At 46.3% G+C, this 26672-nt stretch overlaps 1 protein-coding gene across 1 annotated transcript in view; it reads left to right on the plus strand.

The window, feature by feature from the left end:
* Positions 1 to 19097, plus strand: part of LOC144805523 (uncharacterized) — a 200942-nt gene extending 181845 nt beyond the window's left edge. Inside the window, exons 5-6 of the mRNA XM_078672059.1 lie at positions 10705 to 10718; positions 11058 to 19097. Coding sequence (XP_078528185.1) covers positions 10705 to 10718; positions 11058 to 12521 — 1478 coding nt within the window. The 3' untranslated portion in view covers positions 12522 to 19097. The remainder of the gene's footprint in view (positions 1 to 10704; positions 10719 to 11057) is intronic.
* The last annotated feature ends 7575 nt before the right edge of the window (positions 19098 to 26672 follow it).

Genomic DNA, 26672 nt, shown 5'->3' on the forward strand with positions numbered 1-26672 from the left:
GTATTGGGGGGTTAGGGGCCACCCTTTTCTTGCTTATCGCTCCCTCCCTCCTTCCCCTTTCTATCATTTTTTCTATGGAGGTGAAGTGTAGGGGGGTTTGCGGGACTAGATCCGGTGTTTTTTCGAGATCAAAACTAAGCTGTGATTCAGTAAGTTGGGACACTGAAAGGTCAATTGTATTAGGTAAACTTCGTCGCTCTCGTGTCGGGTTAACCTCAGCATTTGTGACTCCTGTAGCTGGTGATCTGGCATCCGCCAAATTCCCCAATGAGGATCTTTTGGCGAAGGCCAGGTCCAAGGAGACCCTTTCTTCAATTAGTGATATGCTTTGGTCTATGAACGTATTCGCCCTCGTAATGAAGTCGTCCATGGGACCAAGCAATTTGCCCACGCTACCCGGGGCTTTGGTTTTGGTTCCTCTAGTGACAACCATTTTTGTTGGGCTATGAGGCTGGTGTTAATAGTAAGGAGGATGATAGAGCCAAATGAAGATGAACGAATGGTGGCCCAGTCCAGTATCTTACAGTCTCGCACGGCCTCAAACGGCCCGCTCTTTGCCCGGTCTTCACCCCGAGCTCCGTCCCGAGCTCCGTCCCGAGCTCCGTCCCGCGCGCGTCCCGCGGTCGGAGTGATGTCAGTGTTATGCGTGAGGCGGTGGGCGTGGCCGCCGGGGGAAGAGGCACTAGCTGGGCTTACTGTGGGATGCTGGTCCTCGCAGTCCCCCGGTCGGTACAGGTCGCGCTTGCACACGCCTCTGCCTTCCACCCACGTGACTCCAGCTGGGAGCGTTGCCGAGTCCTACCGATTGCAGGACACGCTCACACCAGCGAGTCAAAGGCAGTGGGGAGGCAGCTAAGGTCCGTAAGCGCTGGAAAAAGCAATCCTCTGATGTCGGGGAAACAGGAAACACAGTATGAGCGGCACCCGCGAAGCGGGTGTCGCGAAAGGTTTTGAAGTCCGCGAGGCGGTGGGCGTGGCCGCCGGGGGAAGAGGCACCAGCTGGGCTTACTGTGGGATGCTGGTCCTCGCAGTCCCCTGGTCGGTACAGGTCGCGCTTGCACACGCCTCTGCCTTCCACCCACGTGACTCCAGCTGGGAGCGTTGCCGAGTCCTACCGATTGCAGGACACGCTCACACCAGCGAGTCAAAGGCAGTGGGGAGGCAGCTAAGGTCCGTAAGCGCTGGAAAAAGCAATCCTCTGATGTCGGGGAAACAGGAAACACAGTATGAGCGGCACCCCATAAAAATACTTTCAGAAGGCAAACAATAAGCCACACAGCTGCGTTATATTTAGAAAAGAAATGCATCAAGTTTAAAAGCACATACTTGTTTTTTTCAGATGATTCTGAAAGCAAACCTCATGTTTGTAGACTTGTTGCATTTCTTTTCTAAGTAGAACGCATCTTTGGAGTTGATTGTATGCCTTTTGAAAGTATTTGTTAAGTGCTGCCCTTGATGGGCACTGTGATTAGCATAAATACTTTGAAAAGGCCCACAATCAGCCGAGTTCTAGTTAGAAAAGAACGGCAGCAAGTACATGTTATGTTAATTTAACTTTTAGAGTGCAACGGTTTCCCTGAGGTGTCCTGGCGCTATGCACTGCATGTCAGGAGAAATTATGTCACTGAGTAAACAGCCATGTTTTCAGCCCCCTTCTAAAAAAGAGGAGATCTGCTGAATTTCTCAAATGGAACGGCAGATCATTCCAGGCCTTAGATGCGCAGGCGATGAAACTCCTAGCTCCCCAACGGGCTTTTTTTAAATATAGGAACTAGGACTTGTCTTGCTCCTGTGGACCGAAGAGTCCTTCCAGGAACATACCATTTGAATCTTTGCCTCAGATGGTCAGGCCTATTCCATTGAGGGCTTTAAATGCCGTACAGAGGGCCTTAAAGCTTATCCTTTGTTCCACAGGGAGCCAGTGTAGTTATATTAGTTCTTTTTTGACAATATTTAGGTGTCCCTGTCAACAACCTGGCTGCCGCGTTTTGCACGATCTGAAGCCTGTTAATGTGCTGTTTTTGGGCGTTCAGACAGACGCTGTTGCAATAATCCAGACGGGCCATAACAAGTGCCGTGGCCACCGTCCTGAGACTTTCTTCTGGAAGATAAATCTTTATTTTATCAGAAAACAAGCTGACACCACCATGCTTATTTGGTCTCTAAACGTAAGTTTGTTATGCACTAACACCCACAGATTTGTTGCTTTTCCGGTGGAATCAGGGCAAATACCAAAATCTTCTGGTCACCAGTCTGGTGCCCATAGGTGTGGGTTATTCCTGAATATGATGACCTCTGTTTTGCTTGAATTTAGTTTCAAGCAGTTGGTCGACATCCAATCCTGAGATGGTTTTCATACAATCATGAAAACGTGCCCCAGTTTCCTTTTCCTCCACATCTCTAAGAGATAACACAATTTGAGTGTCGTCTGCATAGGAGGTGAGTTGGAAGCCAAAGGATCTTATCAAACATGCCAGAGTTATCATGTACATATTAAAAAATGTTGGGCTTAACGGTGAGCCCTGAGGCACCCCACAAGGGAGGGAAAACGGCTGTGACATGTTGTTGTCGTCCAGATCAACTGTTTGTGTTCTTTCAGATAGAAAGGACTGCAGGAGGTTCCAAGCAGCACCCTGTACCCCTGCTTCAGACAGCCGGTCCATCAGAGCTACATGATGGACCGTGTCAAAGGCCGCTGACAAATCTAGCATAATCAGTATTGCCTTGCCTCCACAGTCCAAGGCCTCCCTCACTTCCTCTGTAGATTTAATTAAAGCCAGCCCCGTGCTGTGTTCACCTCTAAACCCGTATTGAGACTGGTCGAGTAGATTATTGGTTCGGAGAAATACACTGAGCTGGGTATTCATAGCTTTTTCAGCATTTTTTGCAAGAAGCGGAAGCCAGGAAATTGGCCTATAACTACTTGGGTCCTTAGGAACCAGAGTCATTTTTTTAATGGGGGGGGAGGATGGAGGCCTTCTTCCAGTCCCTGTTTAATATGCCGGTGGTGAATATGGTGTTGAGCAAAGGGGTAACAGCTGACCCTTTGATTTCCTGAATTAATTTCAATACAAACGCCGGACATGGGTGCATGGAAGACCCTGATCGAATAGAGTTCAAAAGTTTGATTGACTCTTATATTTCTAGCAATAAGAATTTATCTAAAACTGGTGTAGGGTTGGGTCTATTAGGTTCTATTTTAGGTGGCTGCACTTTTTCACCTTTTTGGGCTAAAGTGAATGTAGAAAAAATACATTCCTCCTTTTGTTGGAAAAAAGGAGCACATTTTTCGCACAATTCAGGACTACTTAAGCTCTTAGGGGCTGGTGCGGCAAGTTTAGTAATCGTTTTAAAGAGTTCTTTGAGATTGGACTTAGCTTGAGAAATTTGTTCTGTAAAGAACTTCTTTTTTGTTTCCAACAATAGTTCCTTATAGATTCTGAGACTCTGCTTATAAATTTCTATATCCTTACTTTTATACCCTTTCCTCCATGCCCATTCTAATATTTTACAGGCTGTTTCAGTTTTTTTTTTAAAATCATCTGAGTACCAGGGTCTGAGGGTTGGGCCCATTTAAGGGTTCAATGTTTAACCGGAACTAATTTATTGCATGCTGTGTCTATCCAATCTGTATAGGCCGACGTAGCCTCGTTCACCCCAGAGGGGAGCGGCGCAAGGTTCTCTTCAGTGCCCCTTCTAATTCTAAACAATCTGCATTTTTCCAGGCTCTTTTTGTAATCTTCCTTATGGGTTCAGGTCTGGGTTGAAGGCCGTTTGACTCTTTCAGTTCAAATAAAATGGCACTGTGATCGGACCATGGTAATGGGAGTACCACAGTGCAGGTCAGATTTGGGTTATTAGAAACTGTCAGCATATTACATGCCTGTATTTTATATCGATAGTTCAGTGGGTTAATACGCCTCCTGCAAAGAGTCTGTCAGCATATTATAGGACTGTATTTTATATCGATAGTTCAGTGGGTTAATGCGCCTCCTGCAGAGAGTCTGCCAGCATATCACAGGACTGTATTTTATATCGATAGTTCATTGGGTTAATACGCCTCCTGCAAAGAGTCTGTCAGCATATTACAGGACTGTATTTTATATCGATAGTTCAGTGGGTTAAATGCACCTCGTGCAGAGAGTCTGTTAGCATATTACAGGACTCTATTTTATATCGATAGCTCAGTGGCTAAATGCTCCTCCTGCAGAAAGTCTGCCAGCATATTAAAGGGCTGTATTTTATATGGATAGTTCAGTGGGTTGATGCGCTTCCTGCAGAGAGTCTGCCAGCATATTACAGGGCTGTATTTTATATGGATAGTTCGGTGGGTTGATGCGCCTCCTGCCGAGAGTCTGCCAGCATATTACAGAGCTGTATTTTATATGGATAGCTCAGTGGGTTAATGCGCCTCCTGCAAAGAGTCTGTTAGCATATTACAGGACTGTATTTAATATGGATAGCTCAGTTGGTTTATGCGCCTCCTGCAGAGAGTCTGCCAGCATATTACAGGACTGTATTTTATATGGATAGCTCAGTGGGTTAATGCGCCTCCTGCAGAGAGTCTGCCAGCATATTACAGGACTATATTTTAAATGGATAGCTCTGTGGGTTAATGCACCTCCTGCAGAGAGTCTCCGAGCATTGTTCAGGACTCTATTTTACATGGATAGCTCAGTGGGTTAATGCGCCTCCTGCAGAGAGTCTGCCAGCATATTACAGGACTGGATTTTATATGGATAGCTCAGTTGGTTTATGCGCCTCCTGCTGAGAGTCTGCCAGCATATTACAGGACTCTATTATACATGGCTAGCTCATTAGTGTTAATACACCTCCTGCAGAGAATCGGATGCTCACCGAGACTTAGAACATTGTTGAAAGATAAACCTGTGCTTTAGAAAAGTTCACTAAAATTGGTTAGACTCTTCGCAACAGTCCTCACACTTTTCTTTCATTTCCTCTCCCTTCCCCTTTTCTTATTTATTTCCTAGTCATAGCCTAAAAGTTTGTTTTAAACACTGCAGAATGTCATAAATTGTAATGGTTTTAATTAACCGAACAATAAAGATTACCTTACTTTACTTTACCTCCTGCAGAGAATCTGCCACCATATATTACAGGGCTGTATTTTATATGGATAGTTCAGTCGGTTAATGTGCCTCCTGCAGAGAGTCTGCCAGCATATTACAAGACTGTATTTTATATGGATAGTTCACTGGGTTAATGCGCCTCCTGCAGAGAGTCTGCTGCATATTACAGGACTGTATTTTATGTGGATAGCTCAGTGGGTTAATATGCTTCCTGCCTGGAAGTCGGGCGAGATAATACAGGACTGTATTTTATATGGCTAGCACAGTGGGTTAATGCGCCTCCTGCAGAGAGTCTGCCGGCATATTACAGGACTGTATTTAATATGGATAGCTCAGTGGGTTAATGCGCCTCCTGCAGAGAGTCTGCCAGCATATTACAGGACTGTATTTTATATGGATAGCTCAGTGCTTTAATGTGCCTCCTGCAGAGAGTCTGCCGGCATACTACAGGACTGTATTTTATATGGATAGCTCAGTGGGTTAATGCGCCTCCTGCAGAGAGTCTGCCAGCATATTACATGACTGTATTTTATATGGATAGCCCAGTGGGTTAATGTGCCTCCTGCAGACAGCCTGTCAGCATCTTACCAGCCCTGTCAAGTACCACGCATCAGGCGTTAGGCTAACGCATTTTAATGCTGGTGTCCGCATCACTGCTTTAAAATGCATTCGGTACACATACATAGCTCCCAGATACGATAGAGAGTACATGCAATGCTTAAAAAACAGCATTGTGCACCGTAGATAATCTCTGCACAGCGCTCTGCAGGGCCTGCGAGACATCAATCCTGCCTGCGAAGGCCTTGGAGGACTTGTTATAGTTACCGGCCACGGATATATGGTTTCTTTTCCTGCTGCTCCCTCGGTCAGATGCCCTCCCTCAGCCTCCCTGAAACATACATGGGCATGGGCGGGGCTGCTAAATGAGGAAAGTCGCTGAATAAGTGTGCTTGCTGTACACACTTAAAATATTCAAATATAGTTTGTGGTGCTGCGGCCTTCCAGCGTAAGACACTCTAGGAGGAGAACGGACTGACTCTGCGCCCACTCGAAAAAAACAGAAATGCTGCACTCCATTGCTGAAGTCCATTGCTGCATCCCATTGCTGCAGTTGTCCATTACTGCAGTCCATTGCTGCAGTCCATTGCTGCACTCCCTTACGTCAGTCATCCATTGCTGCAGTTGTCCATTGCTGCAGTCCATTGCTGCAGTCCATTGCTGCAGTCGTCCATTGCTGCAGTCGTCCATTGCTGCAGTCGTCCATTGCTGCAGTCGTCCATTGCTGCAGTCCATTGCTGCAGTCCATTGCTGCAGTCATCCATTGCTGCAGTCGTCTATTGCTGCAGTCCATTGTGGCAGTCCATTGCTGCACTCCATTGCTTCAATCGTCCATTGCTTCAGTCGTCCATTGCTTCAGTCGTCCATTGCTTCAGTCGTCCATTGCTTCAGTCGTCCATTGCTTCAGTCGTCCATTGCTTCAGTCGTCCATTGCTTCAGTAGTCCATTGCTTCAGTCGTCCATTGCTGCAGTCCATTGCTGCAGTCCATTGCTGCAGTCCATTGCTGCGGTCGTCCATTGCTGCGGTCATCCATTGCTGCAGTGGTCCATTGCTGCACTCTAGTGCTGCACTCTAGTGCTGCAGGCTATTGCTGCAGTAGTCCATTGCTGCACTCCATTGCTGCAGTCCATTGCTGCCTTCCTTTGCTGTAGTCCATTGCTGTAGTCCATTACTGCAGTCCATTGCTGTAGTTCATTGCTGCGGTCGTCCATTGCTGCGGTCGTCCATTGCTGCGGTCGTCCATTGCTGTGGTCGTCCATTGCTGCAGTCGTCCATTGCTGCACTCTATTGCTGCACTCTAGTGCTGCAGGCTATTGCTGCACTCCATTGCTGCACTCCATTGCTGCCTTCCTTTGCTGTAGCCCATTGCTGCAGTCCATTGCTGCAGTCCATTGCTGCAGTCGTCCATTGCTGCAGTCCATTGCTTTAATCCATTGTTGCGGTCCATTGCTACGGTCCATTGCTGCGGTCCATTGCTGCAGTTGTCCATTGCTGCAGTCCATTGCTGCACTTCATTGCTGCACTCCATTGCTGCAGTCGTCCATTGCTGCAGTCCTTTCCTGCAGTCCATTGCTGCAGCCACAGCTGCCATGTGGCTTAATCGCGCGAATCCGATCGCTATCACATTTGCGGCGCTTGCGCACTCAACTCCCGGGCTTCTTTTCACGCACTTGAGGTGCCCACTTCTTTTACGCGTCTTTTCACTTTCAGCCCGGCCGCCCTTCAACTCCACCTCCCTCCCTCACCGCAAGATAGTGTGCATTTTCACTTTCAGCCCGCCCTCGCTTTAACTCCTTCCCCCTCCCTCACCGCAAAGCGCGTCTTTGACCATGTTAACTTGTTATCTGAGTTATTCGAATTCCCCTCCAATCGGGTACAGGCCATATGAATACATCGCAATAATGAATATTTCTTTCACGTTGTTCTAAACAAAATGCAGCTTTTAAAAAGCGCCTGCACAGCCTGAGAGCCAGCGCTCGGCGCCATAAAAGAGCAACGTCCGATATGTTTCTTCTCACGAGGCTTTGAAATACATGCAGTGGAACGTCCAGCCTATATGTTGCCATAGTAGCCAGCGGCTGCTTTTTATATTGGCTTTGCCTTTCACAGACTAGAGTTTGGGATTTTATTGAAAGGTCTGACTGTCTGTTATCAGGTGACATCCATTGCGGTTGCTGGAACACATCCCTTTGTACGTGGTCACATTTCAGCACATACTGTCTTCTGAACGAGTTTGACATTTTTAAGGGCCACTTTAAATCTATTGTCGTTTTTTTCTTCATTTTGGCACAAATGTATGCCTACAATCAATATTCAATGTTCCTTCCTGCCAGGGGAATGTGAGAATTTCAAATAATTCATCATTCTTTATCTTTGTTCCATTCTTGAGATAAATTGGTGCTAACTGTGAACCTAGGCATCGCTTGTAAAATCAGCAACCTTCGTAGTGTCAGGCTCTGCCTACACATTCAACCATCGCTGCAAACAAGCATTAGCTTAGCCAATATGTCTCACTTTTGGGACCTTATAAGTATTTAGTCATGCAGCACAGTATCCTTGGTGCAAAAACAGAAACTGTTTCCTGGATAAACAATTATAAGGTACCAAAAGCGAGACCTATTGGTTGTGCCAATGCTTGTTTATTAACCTAATTGTAGCAGGGAGACGTATAGTGTGCACTCTTTCAACATGTGGACAGGCTACTCTCTGTGTTGCTTCTGGTCTAAATACTGTTATGTTTGGCTTGGTGTACATTGTGGGAAACCTGGCACGCATCTGATGCCTTGGGCAATATTTTATTAAAAATCAAGTATTAAAAGAACTAGGGTGGGGATACCTTGTTGGAGATTGAGTGTCTGCTGTGGCGCATTCCTGCAGCGTCACTCAGATCTATGTTACTACATGTGCCCAGGGTCTGCAAATTATTTGCTACTAGTGGTCTGCAGCACTGATTGTGCTACCCACATATGCACCCTGAAACCATGTCTCAGGCCTGCCACTGCAGTGCCTATGTGTGTGCAGTTTACTGCCACATCAACTTTACATTTAAAACTACTTGCCAAGCCTTCAAATCTCCTTTCTTTACATATAAGTCGCCCCTAAGGATGGCACTTGTTAAACCAAAAGAGAATGCTATGTAAGTAAAAGTCGGAACATATACTCTATGTTTTAAATGCCTTGGCAGTGACAAACAGCTAAATTCAGTTTTCACTTCTGTAATCCCGACTTACATTGGCTAGAACTGGGAATTCCTTAGAATACCTTTAAGCTGTAGTTCCTGATTGGAAAGGAGTAGCCGTTTCATGTTTCATATTTCATATCTTTGGAATAGTAATGATAAATCCTCTTTACTGGTAAAGACTGATTTAACATTCCTATTTTAAAAATGCTACTTTTAGAAAGTGGACGTTTCTATGCTTGTACTGCTCTTTGTGCCTTACACCCGGTCTCTAATAAACATCTGGGCTTGGTGACTAACCCCTTTGTGCATTCCATCTAGACAGCCACAGACAGTGCACAGGTTGGGTGTGATTTAGCACCCATCTGCATCCATCTGTATTCTGATGGGTCTTCCTGGGCAGATGGGGGGAAGGGGCCCACCCTTACACATCACAGGGTAGCGAACTGACCCATACAAATTACTGATAACTCCCTTTGGTAGTCTGGAGTGAGTGCTGGGATTGAAAGAGATACTGGTGCACTTCAAAACCACTCTTTGGAGTTTCCCTCAGATCATAGGCACATTTGGACGTAAGTGCTAAATCTCTGGCCCCGTCAAATCCGACACTTCTGGATCTACACAGAACCGCTGTCAGAAGAACCGGGGTGCTGCAGAAAAGACTCAACTGGATTGTTTTTGTGGAAGAACTGCTTTTCTGTGGGTTTCCCTGTGGAGTGCAGCTCTATGACTCCTGGAAGGATAGCTAGGCTCTGCCTTCACTCCAAAGTGTGATCCAAGGGCTTGTAAGCTTGCCTCCTGTTTCTGAAGTGTCAGAGACACAAAAGACTTCCTGCAGTTCTGCTGATGCTGCTGGACTCTCCCTTCTGTAAGTCCTACCCTTGTCTGAGGTGCCCCCTCCAAGTTCTGGACCTCAGAAGTGGTTTCTACAGCTGAGTCTTTGCCAAATCTCATGTGACACAGCGCGAAGCCCTGCAAAGCCTCTGCCACTAGATGGCACAAGGCCTCCCCATGCACACTGCACCCCAAGCTCCAAGGTACTGTGTTCAGTGGGCCCAAATCGGTCCCTGTAGTCTTTCTGCGCTCCATTGTAGTCAGCCTGCACTTTGAATTTGTACCGGTCCCTCTTGACCAACCTGAAGTATCCTTTTTTAGTGTTAACTACTTTTAATCATTTTATTAGCTTTTATCTCTTCAAAATTCAATATCTCAGCTTCTACTTGATTGATTTTGGTGATCGTTTTGGACTTGTTTTACTCAGATAAATGTTCTCTATATTTCTAAACTGAGTCTTTTTGTGAGGTATTCACTGTGTTGTTGCATGAGTTATTACACAAACCCTTTAAACATTGCATTTTAAGCATGCATGCTCTGTGCCCAGCTACCAGGGGGTGAGCACAGAATAATTTGGAATTTTGTTGTGACTTACCCTGACCAGGATTGCTGGCCCTACTTGGACATGGTGCATACCTCTGCCAACTAGAGACCAGGTTTCTAACAGGTTCCATCTTGCATTATTTGTTAGGTCGTGTGATAATAGGAACCGTTCCCTGGATAAGAAGGGAGGCATCTGGTTGCTGTGGATTTAACATTGTAGTGTCTCTTGGGAGAAGATCTCACTCACTGAAAACTGAACAAGCTACAGCCTCTGGTCTCTTGGTTACTCCTTGAGTCCACACTCCTCAATAGAAGGAGATCCCAGAAAGATCGTATACCCTTACTCTGCCTATTGCATCTCTACATTGAAAGTGGAATCTAGAATTTCTTCTGTGCACTTGTCTATATGGACACTTAAATGTATCATTAAATGCCAATAGGTTTTTCTGATGGGCTTTGCATTTAAGCTTATTCATAGTTTCTTTTTCTTAATCTAACAGGTGAAATAAATGCAGTAATGAATGAAAAAAGTAAAGCTATTAAACATTACTGGTGTGGGGAGTGATGTAAAAACAGTGTGCCTCAAAAACTCTTCCCTTGAAGGCTAATGCCTCGCCGAAGTCTTTTTCAACAGCAGAAAACCCAAGATGCCCAATGAGATCTGTACTTGGCTCTTAAATATCAGCTGATAGACATTGGAGACACAACACACTGACATACTGAAGCAAGTCTAAGGTACTCATTACGAATAAAGAGATAACCTGGTATCAGAAAGAACACAAAGGAGAAAAACCATAAGAATTTCTAGAATGTGACAAAAAATGTATTAGGCAAACAAAAAGAGCAAGTGTGACATAAGAAACTTCATACTGGAGAAAAACCAGATCGATGGATTGACTGTGGAAACATGTTCTTTGCAATGAAAGATCTAATGCAGCATCATAGTGTCCACGTAGAGGAGAAACCATATAAATGTACAGAATGTAATAAATTGTTCAGATGGAAGGCGAATCTAAAGCGGCATCAAATGAGCCACACTGGGGAGAAACCATATGAATGTACAGAATGTGACAAAGCATTTATAACAAATGAGAAGCTAACACAACATCAGAAAATCCACACTGGGGAGAAACCGTACCAATGTACAGAATGTGACATGGCATTCATTAGAAAGTCACTTCTAATGAAACATCATAAAATCCACACTGGGGAGAAACCATATCAATGTACAGAATGTGACAAAGCATTTATAACAAATGGACAGCTAACACAACATCAGAAAACCCACACTGGGGAGAAACAGTATGCATGTACAGAATGTGACAAGGCATTTTATTCAAATGGAGAGCTAAAACAACATCAGAAAATCCACACTGGGGAGAAACCATATAAATGCACAGAATGTGACATGGCATTTATTTTCAGTGGATACCTAAAAAACCATCAGAAAACCCACACTGGAGAGAGATCATATCAATGTACAGAATGTGACAAATCATTTATGAGAAATAGAGAGCTAAAGCAACATCAGAAAATCCACACTGGGGAGAAACCATACCAATGTACAGAATGTGACATGGCATATATTAGAAAGTCACAACTAATGGAACATCAGAGAGTCCACACTGGGGAGAAATCACATCAATGTACAGAATGTGACAAAGCATTTATAACAAATAGTAAGCTAAATCAACATCAGAAAATCCACACTGGGGAGAAACCATACAAATGTACAGAATGTGACATGGCATTCATTAGAAAGTCACAACTAATGGAACATCAGAGAGTCCACACTGGGGAGAAATCACATCAATGTACAGAATGTGACAAAGCATTCAGAACAAATGTACAGCTGAAGCAACATCAAAAAGTCCACACTGGAGAGAGACCATATCAATGTACAGAATGTGACAAAGCATTTAAGATCAATCGAGATCTGAAGCGACATCAAAAAGTCTACACTGGAGAGAGACCATATCAATGTACAGAATGTGACAAAGCATTTATAACAAATGGAGAGCTGAAGCGACATCAAAAAGTCCACACTGGAGAGAGACCATATCAATGTACAGAATGTGAAAAAGCATTTATAGCAAATGGAGAGCTGAAGCGACATCAAAAAGTCCACACTGGAGAGAGACCATATCAATGTACAGAATGTGACAAAGCATTTATAACAAATGGAGAGCTAAAGCGACATCAAAATATCCATACTGGGGAAAAACCGTATGAACGTACAGAATGTGGCAAGGCATTTATAAAATATAGACCGCTAAAGCAACATCAAAAGATCCCCACTGGCGGGGAATCCGTATGAATGCACTGAATGTGACAAATCATTTATAACAAATGGAGACCTGAAGTGACATTAGAAAATCCACATTGGGAAGAAACCATTCAACTGCACTGAATGTGAGAATGCGTTTATTATAATGTCATGTCTTATGAAATATCAGATAGTCCACACAGGAGAGAAAACCTATGAATGTACATAATAGTACATCAGAAATTCCACACTGGTTAGAAACGATAGGGCTGTACTGAATGCGACTTAGCAGTTTATAGAATGTGACAAGGCATTCATCACAAAGCAAAATTTAATACAAAATCAGGAAGTTCACACAGGATAGGAAATGTATGTATTGAATACCACAAAGCATTCATAATAAATGGACAACTGAAGCGATTTCTGAAAATTTACATGGCAAAAAATCCTATGTTTTACAGATTGTAATAAAGTCTTCCAAGGAAGAATAAACTAATGCAGCATCAACAAATCCACACTAGGGAGAAACCCCATTAATAAATAGAATGTGGCAAGGGATCGATTACAAAACAAAATGTAATATATCAGAATGTTCACACGGGAGAGAAACTCTATAAATGTATTTAATGTGACCATGCATTCATAAATGGAGAGTTAACACAACATCAAAAGTCCACCCTGAAGACTGCACTGATTGTAGCAAGGCATTTGTTAGCATGGGAGAGCTAAACAACATCAAAGTCCCCACTGGGAAAAATCTATATGAATGTACGGACTCAAATCAACCAATGGTTATTTATTAAGCGCAGCAAATCATCCGTGAGATTCTCAAGCCGCTGGGGGATGTGTTGCTGTCCGGAGGGGCTGATCAGTTGAACAGCCAGATCTTGAGTTCTTTCCAGATTCATTGATGAGTCAGATCTCCAGTGCCGGGGAAGTTCATTCCAGGTCTATTCAGCCAGGTGGGGGAAAGAGCAGCCTCCGTGCCTGGTTTGACACTGGGAGTGTGAGCGAGCAAGAGGGAGGCAGAACGCAGGTGTCTGGTGGGCTGGTTAAAGAATAAACTTTGGCTGATGTAGGACGATCCTTCGTTGTGGAGTGCCTTATAAGCATGGGTCAGTATCTTGCCTCTTTTCTGGACTGGGAGCCAGTAGAGTTTACTGAGGTGGGGAGTGATGTGGGTCTGCTTCAGGAGGTTGAGGATTAGCATTGCTGTTGAGTTCTGTATTGTCTGCAGTTGTCTCTGGAGGTTAGTGTTGATTCCTACATACAGAGTGTTTAGGTAGCCAAGCCAGTTGGCCACCAGGGCTTGGGTGATCATTTGTCTGGTGCTGATGGGGAGCTGCAAGATATAAAGATCTCACAGCGCATGTGCATTTTGAGTCATGGGCATGGTCTGTAAGGGAGGGGAAGAAACCAGGTTCTGCTGACCACCATGCGTCGCTCCAAGGAGATGCGTAGTAACTGAAGATGAGGACTTCCGTCTTGTCTGTGTTCAGTTTTAGGCAGTTGTGCTTCATCCAGTCGGTGATGTTGGCCGGGCACCTATGTAAGTTGTCTCTGGAGTTGGTGAGGTGGGTGTAGAAGATGACTTTCAGCCCGTGTGATCTAATAATGTTGGCTAGGGGTATCATGTAAGTGTAGAAGAAGGTGGGGATAATTGAGGATCCTTGCGGGGTACCACAGATGATGTCCTTGGGCTCAGGAGTAGGACAGGAGTCTGATTTTCAGAGTTTTTCTGGTGAGGTAGGAGGCGATCCATTTCAGGGCATTTCCTTGGATTCCAATGTGGTGGAGCTTGTCGATCAGGATCTGGTGGGAGACCATGTCAAAGGCAGCCGAGAGGTCAAGGAGGATGGGGGCTGTATTCTGACTGAGGTCCAGGAGGGCTCTGATATCATCTGTGGCTGCTATCAGGGCAGTCTCTGTGCTTTGATTGGCATGGAATCCTGAATGGGAGGAGTCCAGGAGGTTGTTTTGCTCCAGGTGTCTGGTCAGCTTACTCTTGATGGTCCTCTCGAAGACTATGGCCAGGAATGAGAGCAGGGGTATCAGTCGGGAGTTATTCATCTGCTCTAGGTCTGCTGAATGTTTTTTAGGAGGGGTTTCACTTCTACATGTTACCACTCTTCTGCGGAGGAGGCCAAGGCGATCGATCTGTTATGTGGGTTTGTGAGCTCTAATCTGATCACCTTGCTCCTGAGGTTAAAGATATGGTGGGGGCATGGATCAGCGGGTACCCCAGAGTGCATGGAGTTCATTATAGAGGTGGTGTCTTGTGCAATGACGATATCCCAGGAAGTGGGCCAGAGGTCAGAGTTAGTGTCAGTGGGTGTGAGGAGGTCGAGGCTGTCACTTGCAGAGAGCTGAGGTTCAAAGTCCCTGTAGATGACAGCGATCTTCTAATGAAAGTAGTCAGCAAGCGTGTAGCACAGATCCTAGGAGGGAGTTATGATATTCTCTGTGGCTGCAGGGTTGCTGAATTCCATGATGGTTAAGAGCTCATTGCTGTGGTTTGATCTGATCTTTATCCAGCATGTGAGGGCTCTCTTCTTTAACACCTTCAATGCTAAGGCAATTCCCGCTGGATGCTGAACTATGACTTTTCCCATTGTTCATGACAAGGTCAGCTCGTCATAAGCACAGCTCCAGTGTACTGCATGACGAGCTGGCCTTGTCATTAGCATGGAAGTGGTTAAGGAGGAGGTGGTAGTGGTTGATCGATGTCCTGAAGGTGGTGTAGTGCACTGGATCCTTAATGGTACGCCATCTTCTTTCTAGCCAACAACAGTTTCATTTAGAGGTCTGAAGTTCCAGAGTAAAGAAGTTGACACTCTTTGCCGATTTTCTGATCTTGGTCGGGGTGGCATAGTCTGTGATCCAGTCTGAAGTTCCTGAGGGCCTGTTTAAGGTCTGGAGCTGTGTCCAGTCAGTTGGCATGGCGAGTGTTTCAGTTCTCGTCTGAGACAGTTTTCCAGTTGCGCTGGGTTGTTTGGCTTTGGTTGCCGTAGTATTGTGCCCTGTGATGGTGAAGTGGACAATGGAGTGGTCGGTCTCGGTGAGGTCTGTGACATGGTGGTACTTGATTGTTTCGCTGGAGATGAGGATGGAGTCAAGCGTGTGCCCAGCGATGTGTGTTGGGTCGATGACGAGTTGGATGAGGCTGATGTTGCTCATGCTTTCTATTAGGTTGGCAGTGCTGACTTCGCCATGTGGAAGCTGAGATCTGCTATGAATATGTAGTGTTCAGAGGCAATGGCGAGTTAGGTGATGAAGCAAGGGATGGCTTTGCAGAACTCTGGGCGAGTTCCTGGAGAATGTGACAAAGTGTTCTTAATGAAATATCCGTATGAATGTACAGAAAGTGACAAGGCATTTATTAGAAAGGCACCTCACAGCCAATGTATCATGGGAAAGCCCACCCTGGGGAGGAACCATATAAAGGGCCACGGGTATGCCTAGACGTGGGCCCCGGGCTCACTGTACACTGGATTCAAGATGACTGATGAGGTGTGATACCCCTAAACCGGTCCCAGTATGCTTGTTTCTGGTCCAGGGAGGACCTGCCTTGAAAGTTCAAGCTGGACTGTACCCATGAGGAGCAGGGCCAATGATTTGAATATGGTTAAGTCTTAACTGGCTTGGCATGGTGAGCAAAAGAACAATGGATTTAAACCAGATCACTTGACTGGGGTGAATGTTTGAATTATTCCGAATTCCTTCTATAATTTGTGTGTCTTTTGGGTACGTATATAAGCACAAGACAAATTTTAAACCATCAACACAAGACAAGAGACCTTGTATCAATTTTATCAACTATGCCCGCATACGTAGATTGAGGTGGTCTACAATGTCACTTATGGGTGTGGTGATGGGATAACACATCCAGTGATGTGTCCTGTTTACAAAGCTGACTCATTGTCACTAAGCAGCATGACACAGCCCTTTTCCTGTTCCAGAGTCTACTATAATAAACTGTCATGACAAATTCAACAGTGCTGTACCACACTCCTCTCCGACTGGAATCCCACCAAATAACATAAAAAACATAAAACTACTGAACTGTACGGACCCATCTGGTGACCAAAGAAACGCAGTGGGGAGAATACGAAGTTAAATCCTCAGTCCTTGAATGGACAGTAGGAGCAATTGATAGGTCAGGGTTTCACCATCTTGAAGACATCGATACTTGGATAGAGGCTATAAAAAAACTGGTTGCTTCGCTTTGCTTGTTTATGAAAGGCTAACTGTTAATTCCACAGTGATCAAGGCTTCAATCGAGCAGGATTTATAAAACCCGGCTAATCGCCCAATAGGTTATCCAGGCGCTTGCAGGTCCTGTAGGCTTATTCGAACACCCAGGTCTTGAGGGTTGTTGGATATGGCCCTTTTTGCAGGGTTATCCCCAAACATTTTGCTTCCACCTCCTATTTTTTTTCATGACCTTTTGTTCTTGGTTTTAGGACTCTGGGCACTTTACCACTGCTAATCCGTGCATAAGTGCATATGCTCTCTGTGTAAATTGTTATTATGATTGGATCTCCCTGATTGGCAGGTTTGGATTTACTGGTCAGTCCCTAGTAAAATGCACTGGGTGTGCCGGTGCTGGTAAATCAAATACTACTAGTGCAGCACTGATTCTGCCACCCACATGAGTAGCCCTAAAAAGATGTCTCAGGCCTGCCACTGCAGTGCCTGTGCGCAGTCTGCTAACTGCCATGTCGCCTTGGCAAGTGCACACACTTGCCAGGCCCTAACCTTCCCTTTTCTTACATATAGGACACTCTTATGGTAGGCCCAAGGTACCCCCCCGGGCAAGGTGTAGTGTATGTGAAAGGGACGACATGTACTGATGTGTGTAACATGTCCTGATAGTGAAATACTGCCAATTTTGTTTTTCACTATTGAAAGGCTAGCTTGCCCCATAGGACCGAATGGGGAATGCTTTGTAACATTTTACAAGCATATCTTCCCATCGGGATAAGATGGAAAAATAAAATTTAGGCTCTCTGAACTCAGAATTTAATAACACATATTTTACTAAAGATGGTTTTTAAATTGCGCGTTTGCAAATGCCACTTTTAGAAAGTATTTAGAAAGAAAGAAGATCCCCTAGGTACTACTTTAGAATGCTGCTATCTATTTAAGCAGACTTAGTGTTTTGACCATACTGTTCATAGGCAAAATTTGACTTTTATCACATAAATTTTTTATGTACTTAAATGCTTTTTTACAAGTACATATGTCTGAGCGCGACACAGTCAGTTTACATCCAATATTTTTTAACCATTAACAGTTGAAGAATAGTGAACAAGAGACATGAATTCTTCACGCTACAACAAATAATGTTACAAAAATTAAATAACAACATGTAATAATTACACAGCATAATCCGTTACAACAAGCAATCCTGAAGCCTGCTACTTAACGCCTTAGTTAGGACTGCTGTCACAAGGGCAGTTTTTCTGTGGGGCTAAATCTTTAGGTGAAGGCGTCCTCAGAAAACAAGTTAGACATGGACTAGTGAATGGCCCTTTGTAAATGAAAAGGAAAATTTTTTGTGTTTCCAATCCCGTTATGTCGTGGGATTTTCGTCAGGGCTGGGCACGGTGTAACCTGTTGGTTTAATAGAATGGACAAATAAATATGGGCTCTTTCTCGCTATTAAGACTATTAACTATTGTAGTGGGTGAAGTACCTTTATCAGTAAAGAGACTCAGTCAGGTTTCTCAAGAACTTTAAGGTTGGGCCTGTAGTGGAAAAAACGGAAAGAGACACAGACATCTTGTCTCAGTTTTGATTGATATTCGGCCATTAAATATATATTGCTCCAGTAAAACTAAAAAGTGTAGAAACTTACGTTGATTTGGGTTGTTTGTAGATAGTTGGCCTCGAGTCTTTTCAGCAGTCTAACTTTGATGTGAGTTAAAGACAGAAACACCACAGTGTTTAGTTCAACAAAGTGTCGTGGAGATGACCCGTACATTTATATAGTGTTAAGTTAGCATGAGCTTATTAGAAGTTTAAACACCATTTTTCCTTGCCTGCTCTGCTTTGCACATGACACACTCTGTGCTGGTGTTTAGAGAAACGATAGATGCTTTGCTTCACATGAGAATAACTTGTTTTGCTGCATTTCTAGCCTGCTTCGATAGTTTAGTCTGCACAGTATGCGCTGACACCGTCAAGGTTATCTTAGTCACTGAGGTTGTTCTAACTGATCAGCGCACATTCTAGTCATAACATGTATGCAGCTGTGGCCACCTCTGAGGTTCGGCACGTTTAATAATGCACTGGGTGGGCATGAATAGACACACTTGGAGAACATTTTTGTGCTGAGAGCTTGAGGAGAATATGATGTGATCCACTCCTGCTGATTACCAGAGGTATGGGGCCACCCATGTAAACCTGTGAGACCTTCTATTAGTTATAAAATAACTTGCTATCTAGGGAGGGCGAAATATAGGTATATGTATAACCTGTTTCCCTTTAGCATTATAACATGCTTTCTCCCTTTGTATTTTATGGAGCAGTAACAATGCTGACAACCTTGCTTTTTATAATATGTTTACTTATACTAGCAAAGATGCTGCTCATTAGAACACGTTGTTAGAAATAAACATTTCAAACTTATTTGTGTCTCATTCACTCCTTGTTTTGGACTGATATGATAGTATAATGAAAGAGTGTTCTTGTTTCCACCTTACCTGAGGTATCCTAAGTTTCATGTTCTGGGTTGACTAATCATTGGGGTTTTCACTATAGGACGAAGAACCGATGAGTTACTGATGCTAGTCTGGTAGGGGATGTTAGGTACTAGGGTGAGTTTTGGTGCACCCTAATTCACTGAGGTCCTAGGTCTCTATGCACAGTTCTGTATAGGAACGGAATCCCTGCAACATGTCGCCCAACGTTTGGTCGTATATACGAGGCGCTTGAGTAGTGCTACTATCAGTCCTTTTTTTTTTTCTTTTTTTTTAAAAACCTTTATTGCCAATGTCATAACTCACACAGCTTTTGTAGCCTACAACCCGCAGGCCGGCAGCATGACATTTCCAAGCATTTAGGTGCGTTAACACAGCCATATTTCCGACAACCAGTGCAGTCCGGTGGCGAATCTGAGGTGTTACCATACTGTATCTTCTGCCTGTGCGTAAACGCATGCTAATATTGTTCAGGTGAAGCTATGAACTGTCACTAATGCTTAATACTTAATACCACATCCAAGCCTGGCTGCAAATTTCCCATTTGGTTCTCCATCATATCTAAATAAGTCCTCTGTCTCTAGCTGCGATCAATCCCCCCGGTCTCAGACTTCCCTCAACCCTCCCCTATTGATAGTCCACAAGCACGAACATCCGCGCCAGATTCATGTCTTTTGCACATTACACTACTCACATTCCACAGACAAGCACTCCCATTCAATCGAACATGCTCACTGTTCCGCGCCACCACGACCCAGCCATTCTGCAAATGGTTCCCAAATGTCCAGAGGCCGTGTTCTGGCTGGCATAAGTTCCCAATAATTAGTCAGTTGGTCCCTACAGTATGTGACCGATTGGATCCATCTTGCCACTGCAGGAGGAGCAGCTTTCTTCCAATGTAAAGCTACCTGTCGTTTAGCCAGCAGCAGCAGCAAAGCGGTCAGCTTACGAGACCCTCGTGGGATCTCCAGAGCGAAACCCAACAGTGCCAGCAATGGACTCGGCCTCAAGTCCACTTCTATAATCCTCCCGATGTATCCTATGATTTCCTCCCAATAGAGCGCAATATGCCTACACCCCCATGTCCGATGGAAGAAGTTCGCATCGGCAGCTCCATATCTCCAACAATTCGCATCAGCCTGAAGACCCATTCGATGAAGCAGTTTAGGCGTGCGGTAAGTTCTATGCAAAAAGTTAAAATGTATTAGCCTCAGCCTATAATTCGGAGACAGGTTCTCAAGTAGCAAGCAACAAAATGCCCACTGCTTTTCACTAATCGCCGTGCCTGATTCCCTTTCCCACTCAGTACTGGATGTGCACACAAATATTGGTGAGTGTTCCTGTAAATACAAGTGATCAGTTTTCGAGGAGAGCTATTAGACAATACATCTTCCAGCGCCGGTAACGGGGGAGGCGCCTTCGGGAACTCTGGGTATCGGCTTTACATGCGGCCCTCAGCTGGTAATAGAGCAACATGTCCGAGGCCGTCGGTTCCTCCGCTGCGCACATCAGTTGCAGCGTCAGAAATTCATCAGCAGGGTATAAGTCTCCTGGAAGTTTTAAGCCATGATTACGCGCTCTCTCCGTCACCGCTTTGTCCGTTAGGTCTCAGCAGAGGATTACCTCCCAGCGGCATCGACGCAGCATAAAGCTCCGACACACCCGCCCTGTGTGCTATTTTCAACCAGGCCCATCTATTCACTTCGACTGTGTTTATGTCCGATGGGGATTTCTTGTAAGGGTGGTAAACCGTCGTATTCAGTGGGGTTGGAGAAGCAATATCAATCTCAATCGCTACATGAGGTTGGTATGGGATGGGGTGCTGCCAAAAATGCAAGAACTGCGCCTGAGCACTGAACGCATATAGTTCAAAGTCTAGAGCAGTGTTAGAAATGGGATCCCCGGCTGGCCAGGGCTTTCGCCAAAGTCAGTCAGAGACCACCACTCCCAAGTCAGGGCAAGGGAGTTACACGCCAAGATAACCCCTGCTCACCCTCTAGGTAACGTGGCGCGAGCAGCAAGGCTAAACTTGGAGGCGATGTAAGTTAAGTATTTGCGCACGCACCCCAGCAACAACACCCAGGCCCACCACAAAGGAAACTCCACACAAGGTTATATAAAAATAGCCTTTGTATTACACCAAAACACACACCAAAACACACACTTTACAATATGCCAACAGGCACGGGCAGAATTTACAGGGGATATGTACAAGACAGAGCCACCTGGACCACTGTCAGGAATCAGCACTTTCAGAAGTAACACTTTTAGAAATAGCACTTAGAACATAGGATGTAAAATCACTGTAGTACACAACCAGTAATCACTGGTAACCAGGACCTCACTAGCACCACCTGCACTAGGAGAAAAACAACCACCTAAGTATCATCATACCTATAGGGGTGTAAGCACATAGCACATGATGCATCAACCATACATTCAGAGGTGTAAGAACAAGGCACATGACGCATAAAAACACATTCAGAGGTGCAGAAAATGAACAAGTGCGCCAAACGCACATAAGTCACCACCTGTGACTGTCCCTAGGCCAACTGGCCTTGTTAGGGCTAGGACGCCCTGTGTCCCAATGTCAGGCAGGCTGCGCAGGCAGCCAAGAACACAAGCCTAAACGTAGCAGTTGCCCACAATGTGCTGGGCAACTGATGCAGACAATGGGGGGGGCCAACACGGGAGCCTCGTAGGCTCAAGAACACTGATTGCCACCCAGAGCCTCGCTGGGCTCTAAACACAAAGGTGTGGCTGCCACTGAGCCTCTCAGGGCTCTGCAAGAACTGCCCCCGTGACGTTGGAGTCCCACTCAGGGGACTCGAGTTTGCCAAGATGCCCCCTCGAGCCTCTCTGGCTCGGACAAGTAAAGTGCCGCCTTGGTTGGAGTCCCTCTCTCTGGGGACTCAAAGTTATAATGCCGCCAAGAGCCTCGCGTCGGCTCTACAAACAAAATATGCCCCCGGAGCCCTCGTGGGCCAAACCAAAATGCGGCCTTTGCTCTGGAGGGGAGGGGCGGGCACCGGCAATGTGCCCAGACGCCCCCTCTCCTCTGCGATCACCTGCACTCACCGGCTCGCTGCAGGACTCCTCTCGGAGGTTGCGGGCCTCACCCCTCGGCACAGGAGCTCCTCTCCTTCTGCTGGGCTCGTCTCTGTGTGCCGGGCTCTCCTTCCCACACCGCGCGGGGAGCCGGGCTGACGGTCACACGAAGGAGCACGGGGTCGGCTCCCGCTGCTTCCTGCTTCCTCTGGGCAGTACGTGCAGCCGGCGCCCCAGCCGCAATTAGGCCGCCATTCCCCGACGTCCTCGAGGATGCCGCTTCAGTCGCCGAGCAACTCCCGGCGAGCACAAATCACGGTGCGGCTTGGGGGAACAGCATCACAGGGGTATCCGGGGGACGATGTCAGGGGGGGCAATGGCGGGTGGGCACCGGCTGGTTCAAAATGACAATAAATCGAGGTGGGCACTCGATATTAGGGCGGCAATGTCCCTGGCAGGGTGGGCACCTGCCAGGGGACTTTAAAGTTGGCAAATAAGCGGGGTGAGCTCCCGCACCGCAAATGGGCAAAACAGCGGCCAAATGCCGGGTTGGCACCGGCAGAGAGATACAGCGCTCCCAAGCGCTGTAAGTCAATTAAAAGCGCTTCCAGTCGCTAGGGCAGGAAATAAAGCACTTCCAAGCGCTAGGAGGCAATTCCAGCGCTCCCAGCGCTAGAGGACAGCACAAGTCCAGAGAAAGTCCTTGGAATGCAGCAAGGCAGGGGGGGGGCAAGGCTGGGCCCAGAGCCAGCTCACTGGCCCTCCAGGCAGGGAGACAGTCCAAGTGGCGGTCCTCTGGCCCAGTAACAGCAGCAGCCCCCTCAGGCAGGATCCTGGAAGAGAACAATTTGTGTGGGGACACAGCCCCATTTTTATACACCACATTCCTTTGTTCTGGCACAGGGTGAGGGGAGAAACCAGTCGCAGCTGGTTGGTGAGCACTCTTGATGTGCTCAATCACCCTTTTCATTCACTGGCAGGGCTAGGGTCATCAGTCGCACCACAGGGGGCGGAGCCAGCATTGTCTGGGGAAAACCCAGCCTCATTCAGGACACAGATACACTCCTCCCCAGCCATCAGCATGCTAATCTCCCACTCACCACCGGGCAGACCCATCCAGCCTTCCTCGAGCCAGGCTCACCAGCCAGCTCCAGCCAATCACACGCCAGGCATATTTTACCCTAATATGCCAACTCCTAGAAGTGGCATTTGTACACAAGACACAATCATGCCACATACATCATTGCGAAGCATTCACTCTCACGAGTTCGCACATACCAAATTTGAGCATGCACACCTCACGCATCAGGAACTACCAGGGACACAGACATTCCCCATGCATTCCTATGGGAGGGCAGGCCAACCTCACTCCACGCACTGAGTGCGCACGCACTTTCCACTGGGACACAGTGAAAGTGTGCAGAAACCAAAAATCACCATCACCAATTCACCATTTAAAGCAAAAAGTTTTAGAGGTGAACCTGTCAGAAGGGCCAAGTCCAACAAGCAGCAAGCCCACCCTGGCTAAATGGTAGTGTCAATCGCTGCCATGAAACTCTAGGTTGACGTCCCGCCCAAATTAGCTCCAGAAACACAGTTCGCAGCCGTTTAAAAAAGTGGGGGTTGAGGGGAATAGGGATCTTCACAAATAAATATAACAGTTTGGGTAGAATTACCATTTTACTTATAGCTATGCGACCCGTCAGGGAGAGAGGCACATTTTTCCATCTCTGCACTTTTCCCTCCATCCAGTCCACCACCTTTCCATAATTTGCTAACCATATTTCCTGTACTGATCTACTGAACCAAATCTCCAAATACTTAACACTGTCGTCTGTCCAGGATATGGGAAATTCTGTACCGCACCTAGTGGTGCCATCAGTCAAGGGCATCATTACAGATTTGGTCCAATTGACCGGTATGCCTGAGAGGCCCCCATACTGTATGAATTCCCTCATCAGTGGGTCAAAGTGTTCTGCAGGCTTAGTCATATAAATGGTCATGTCGTCTGCGTACATCGAGACGAGCAGTCCTCTAGAGGTGAAGCCAATACTGCGATGAGTGTGGTGTTGTCGCAGCCGCGCCGCAAGGGGTTCTGTGGCTATGGCGAAGAGCAGCGGCAACAGAAGACCCGGGGCTTTGTCAGCTGGCATTCCAGCAATCACTTCTCTAACATCCTCTATTGTGAAAGACTGGTCCATGTATCGTCTGGCTCCATCATTAAACCAGGCCAATGCTATCGTGTCCAGATAATCTGCTATGTCATTCTCACTAGGATTCGTGCGAGTGGTGTATAACATTCTGTAGTATTCCATCATTATATGCAATATGGCCTGTGGTTCTCTCACAGTCTCGCCGCTCGACCCTTGTAATTCCATTATATATTCTGGCCCGCGTGGCGTTCATAGCAATGCGGCTAATGTCTTCCCTGCTCTGTCCCCCTCCCCATACCTCCTAGCTTGCGCGTATTTATTAAGGTACGCTGTTTCCCTTTCAGCTTCTTCTTGGAAGGCCGTTAGTTTGATTCTAATTTCTGCTTGAGTGAACGGAGATGGACTTTCCCTATTACTTCTCTCTAGATTCGCAATATCCTTCTCTAGGCTACTCAATGTGTTCCGTATAAATCTAAGCACCCCTGTTTTTAGCACCATGCAGCTGCCTCGGGTCACTACCTTGAACGCCTCCCACAGGACACCCGGCGAGTCCACCGTGCCTTCATTTAATTCAAAGTATTCAGACAGTTGTGCCCTCAGTTCTTCCCTAAACACCTGGTCCAGCAATGCTCCCGAGGGAAATCTCCAGCTAAAAGAACGTATGTATTGTGGAGGAATCTTCAAGCGTACACGCACAGGCGCATGATCAGAAAAGGACCTCGGCAGATGTTCTGCCACTGCCAGATGTGCATGTAGATCTCTGGACATCAACCAATAATCAATCCTGGACCATGCATTTCTATGTGCAGTCACACACGTGCCCTCGCGTCCATCCGGGTGTAGAGCCCTCCAGGCATCCACCAGACATTCTTCAATCATCAGATCTCTCAGAAAGCCCGCAGCTCTAGGGTGGTGCTCACGGGCCATACCCTGTCTGTCCACCTCGGAGGATAGGACCACATTAAAGTCTCCGCCCCATAATATCGCTGCCTGGACACACGACTGGACCTTTTGCCACAGTGTGCTGAAGAAACTCGGACTATCCACATTTGGCCCATACACATTGACAATCAGTACCGGAGTAGCACACAGTGTTCCTAGCAGTAAAATATATCTACCCTCCTTATCTATTATGGACGTGTGAGTTTTCCATTGTAAACCTCTGCGTATGAGGATGGCTACCCCTCTAGCATAGTTTGAAAAAGGTGCTTCAACAATCTCACCCCATCTGTAGTGGTTAAGCATGTTAGTGGTGGTAGAGGCCAAATGAGTTTCCTGCAATAAACAGATATCTACCTCTTGGCGCTTCAGGTATGAGTGAATTAATCTCGCTTTCCTTCTGTCGTTCTGCCCTCGGATATTCCAGGATAGGCAATTAACCGTCTTATTAGGGGACCCCATCATACGTAAAACAAGCTACAATTAGGCCTCCCTACTCAGTCAGCCATTTCCGCATGCAGCAGCGAGCCAGGTCATACATTCTCTCAGAGTGACTACAGCCAGACCCCGGAAGACCTATGTGTGGTATTGCACTTGATCTGAAGTTTCGAGCTAGTGTAACTGTGAGGCACATCAGGCAGCAAACTTAACCAAACATCGTGTATCCCCCCTCCCGCTCTGACCCCCCGAACTGGCTGAGCATAACCCACCCCAAGTATCCTTACCTTGTGAATTTGTGTCCCAACATCTCCTCCCTCCCCACCCACGCCAACCTCCCAATCCGGTTGTGTTGTTCCCCCCCAATACCCCAAACCATACATTCCATAGCATCATGTATTGGTACATGGGACTCATCCCTTGGGGTATGCAGAGTGACCACCGTTCTCCCCCGTACTCTTGACGGGGTGGCCGAGCTTCTCGCACCACGTATACCCCTCAAGGCCCCATCCTTAATCATAGTTCCCGAGTGATGTTCGGTGAAATTTCCGAATGTCCTACTGAAATGGGCACCCCACTCACCCTCCCATTTTGAATCAGCTCCCTTTTGGGCTTGACTTGGCGCAGGTGTACACATGCCTAGTATCTGCTGTATTATTCATATTGTACCAAGTCATTCAATGTCACTCAGTCTGTTTCCAGATGTGGCGTCGTCCGAGTTCGTCTGATTGCGGTGTTCTTTTGCTTGTTGCTTAGCATATGCAAGTGCAGCACCAGGGTCAACAAAGAAGGTGGGTCTACCTCGACCTTGGACCCTCAATTTGGCCGGATATAGCAAGGCGTATTTCGTGCCGATCTGCTGGAAAATCCTTTTCGCCGGGATGAATTCCCTGTGAGCTGTTTGTACCTGTAGGGTGAAA

The sequence above is a fragment of the Lissotriton helveticus genome, assembly GCF_964261635.1.
Source record: "Lissotriton helveticus chromosome 1_1 unlocalized genomic scaffold, aLisHel1.1 SUPER_1_unloc_13, whole genome shotgun sequence".
Classification (NCBI taxonomy): domain Eukaryota; kingdom Metazoa; phylum Chordata; class Amphibia; order Caudata; family Salamandridae; genus Lissotriton; species Lissotriton helveticus.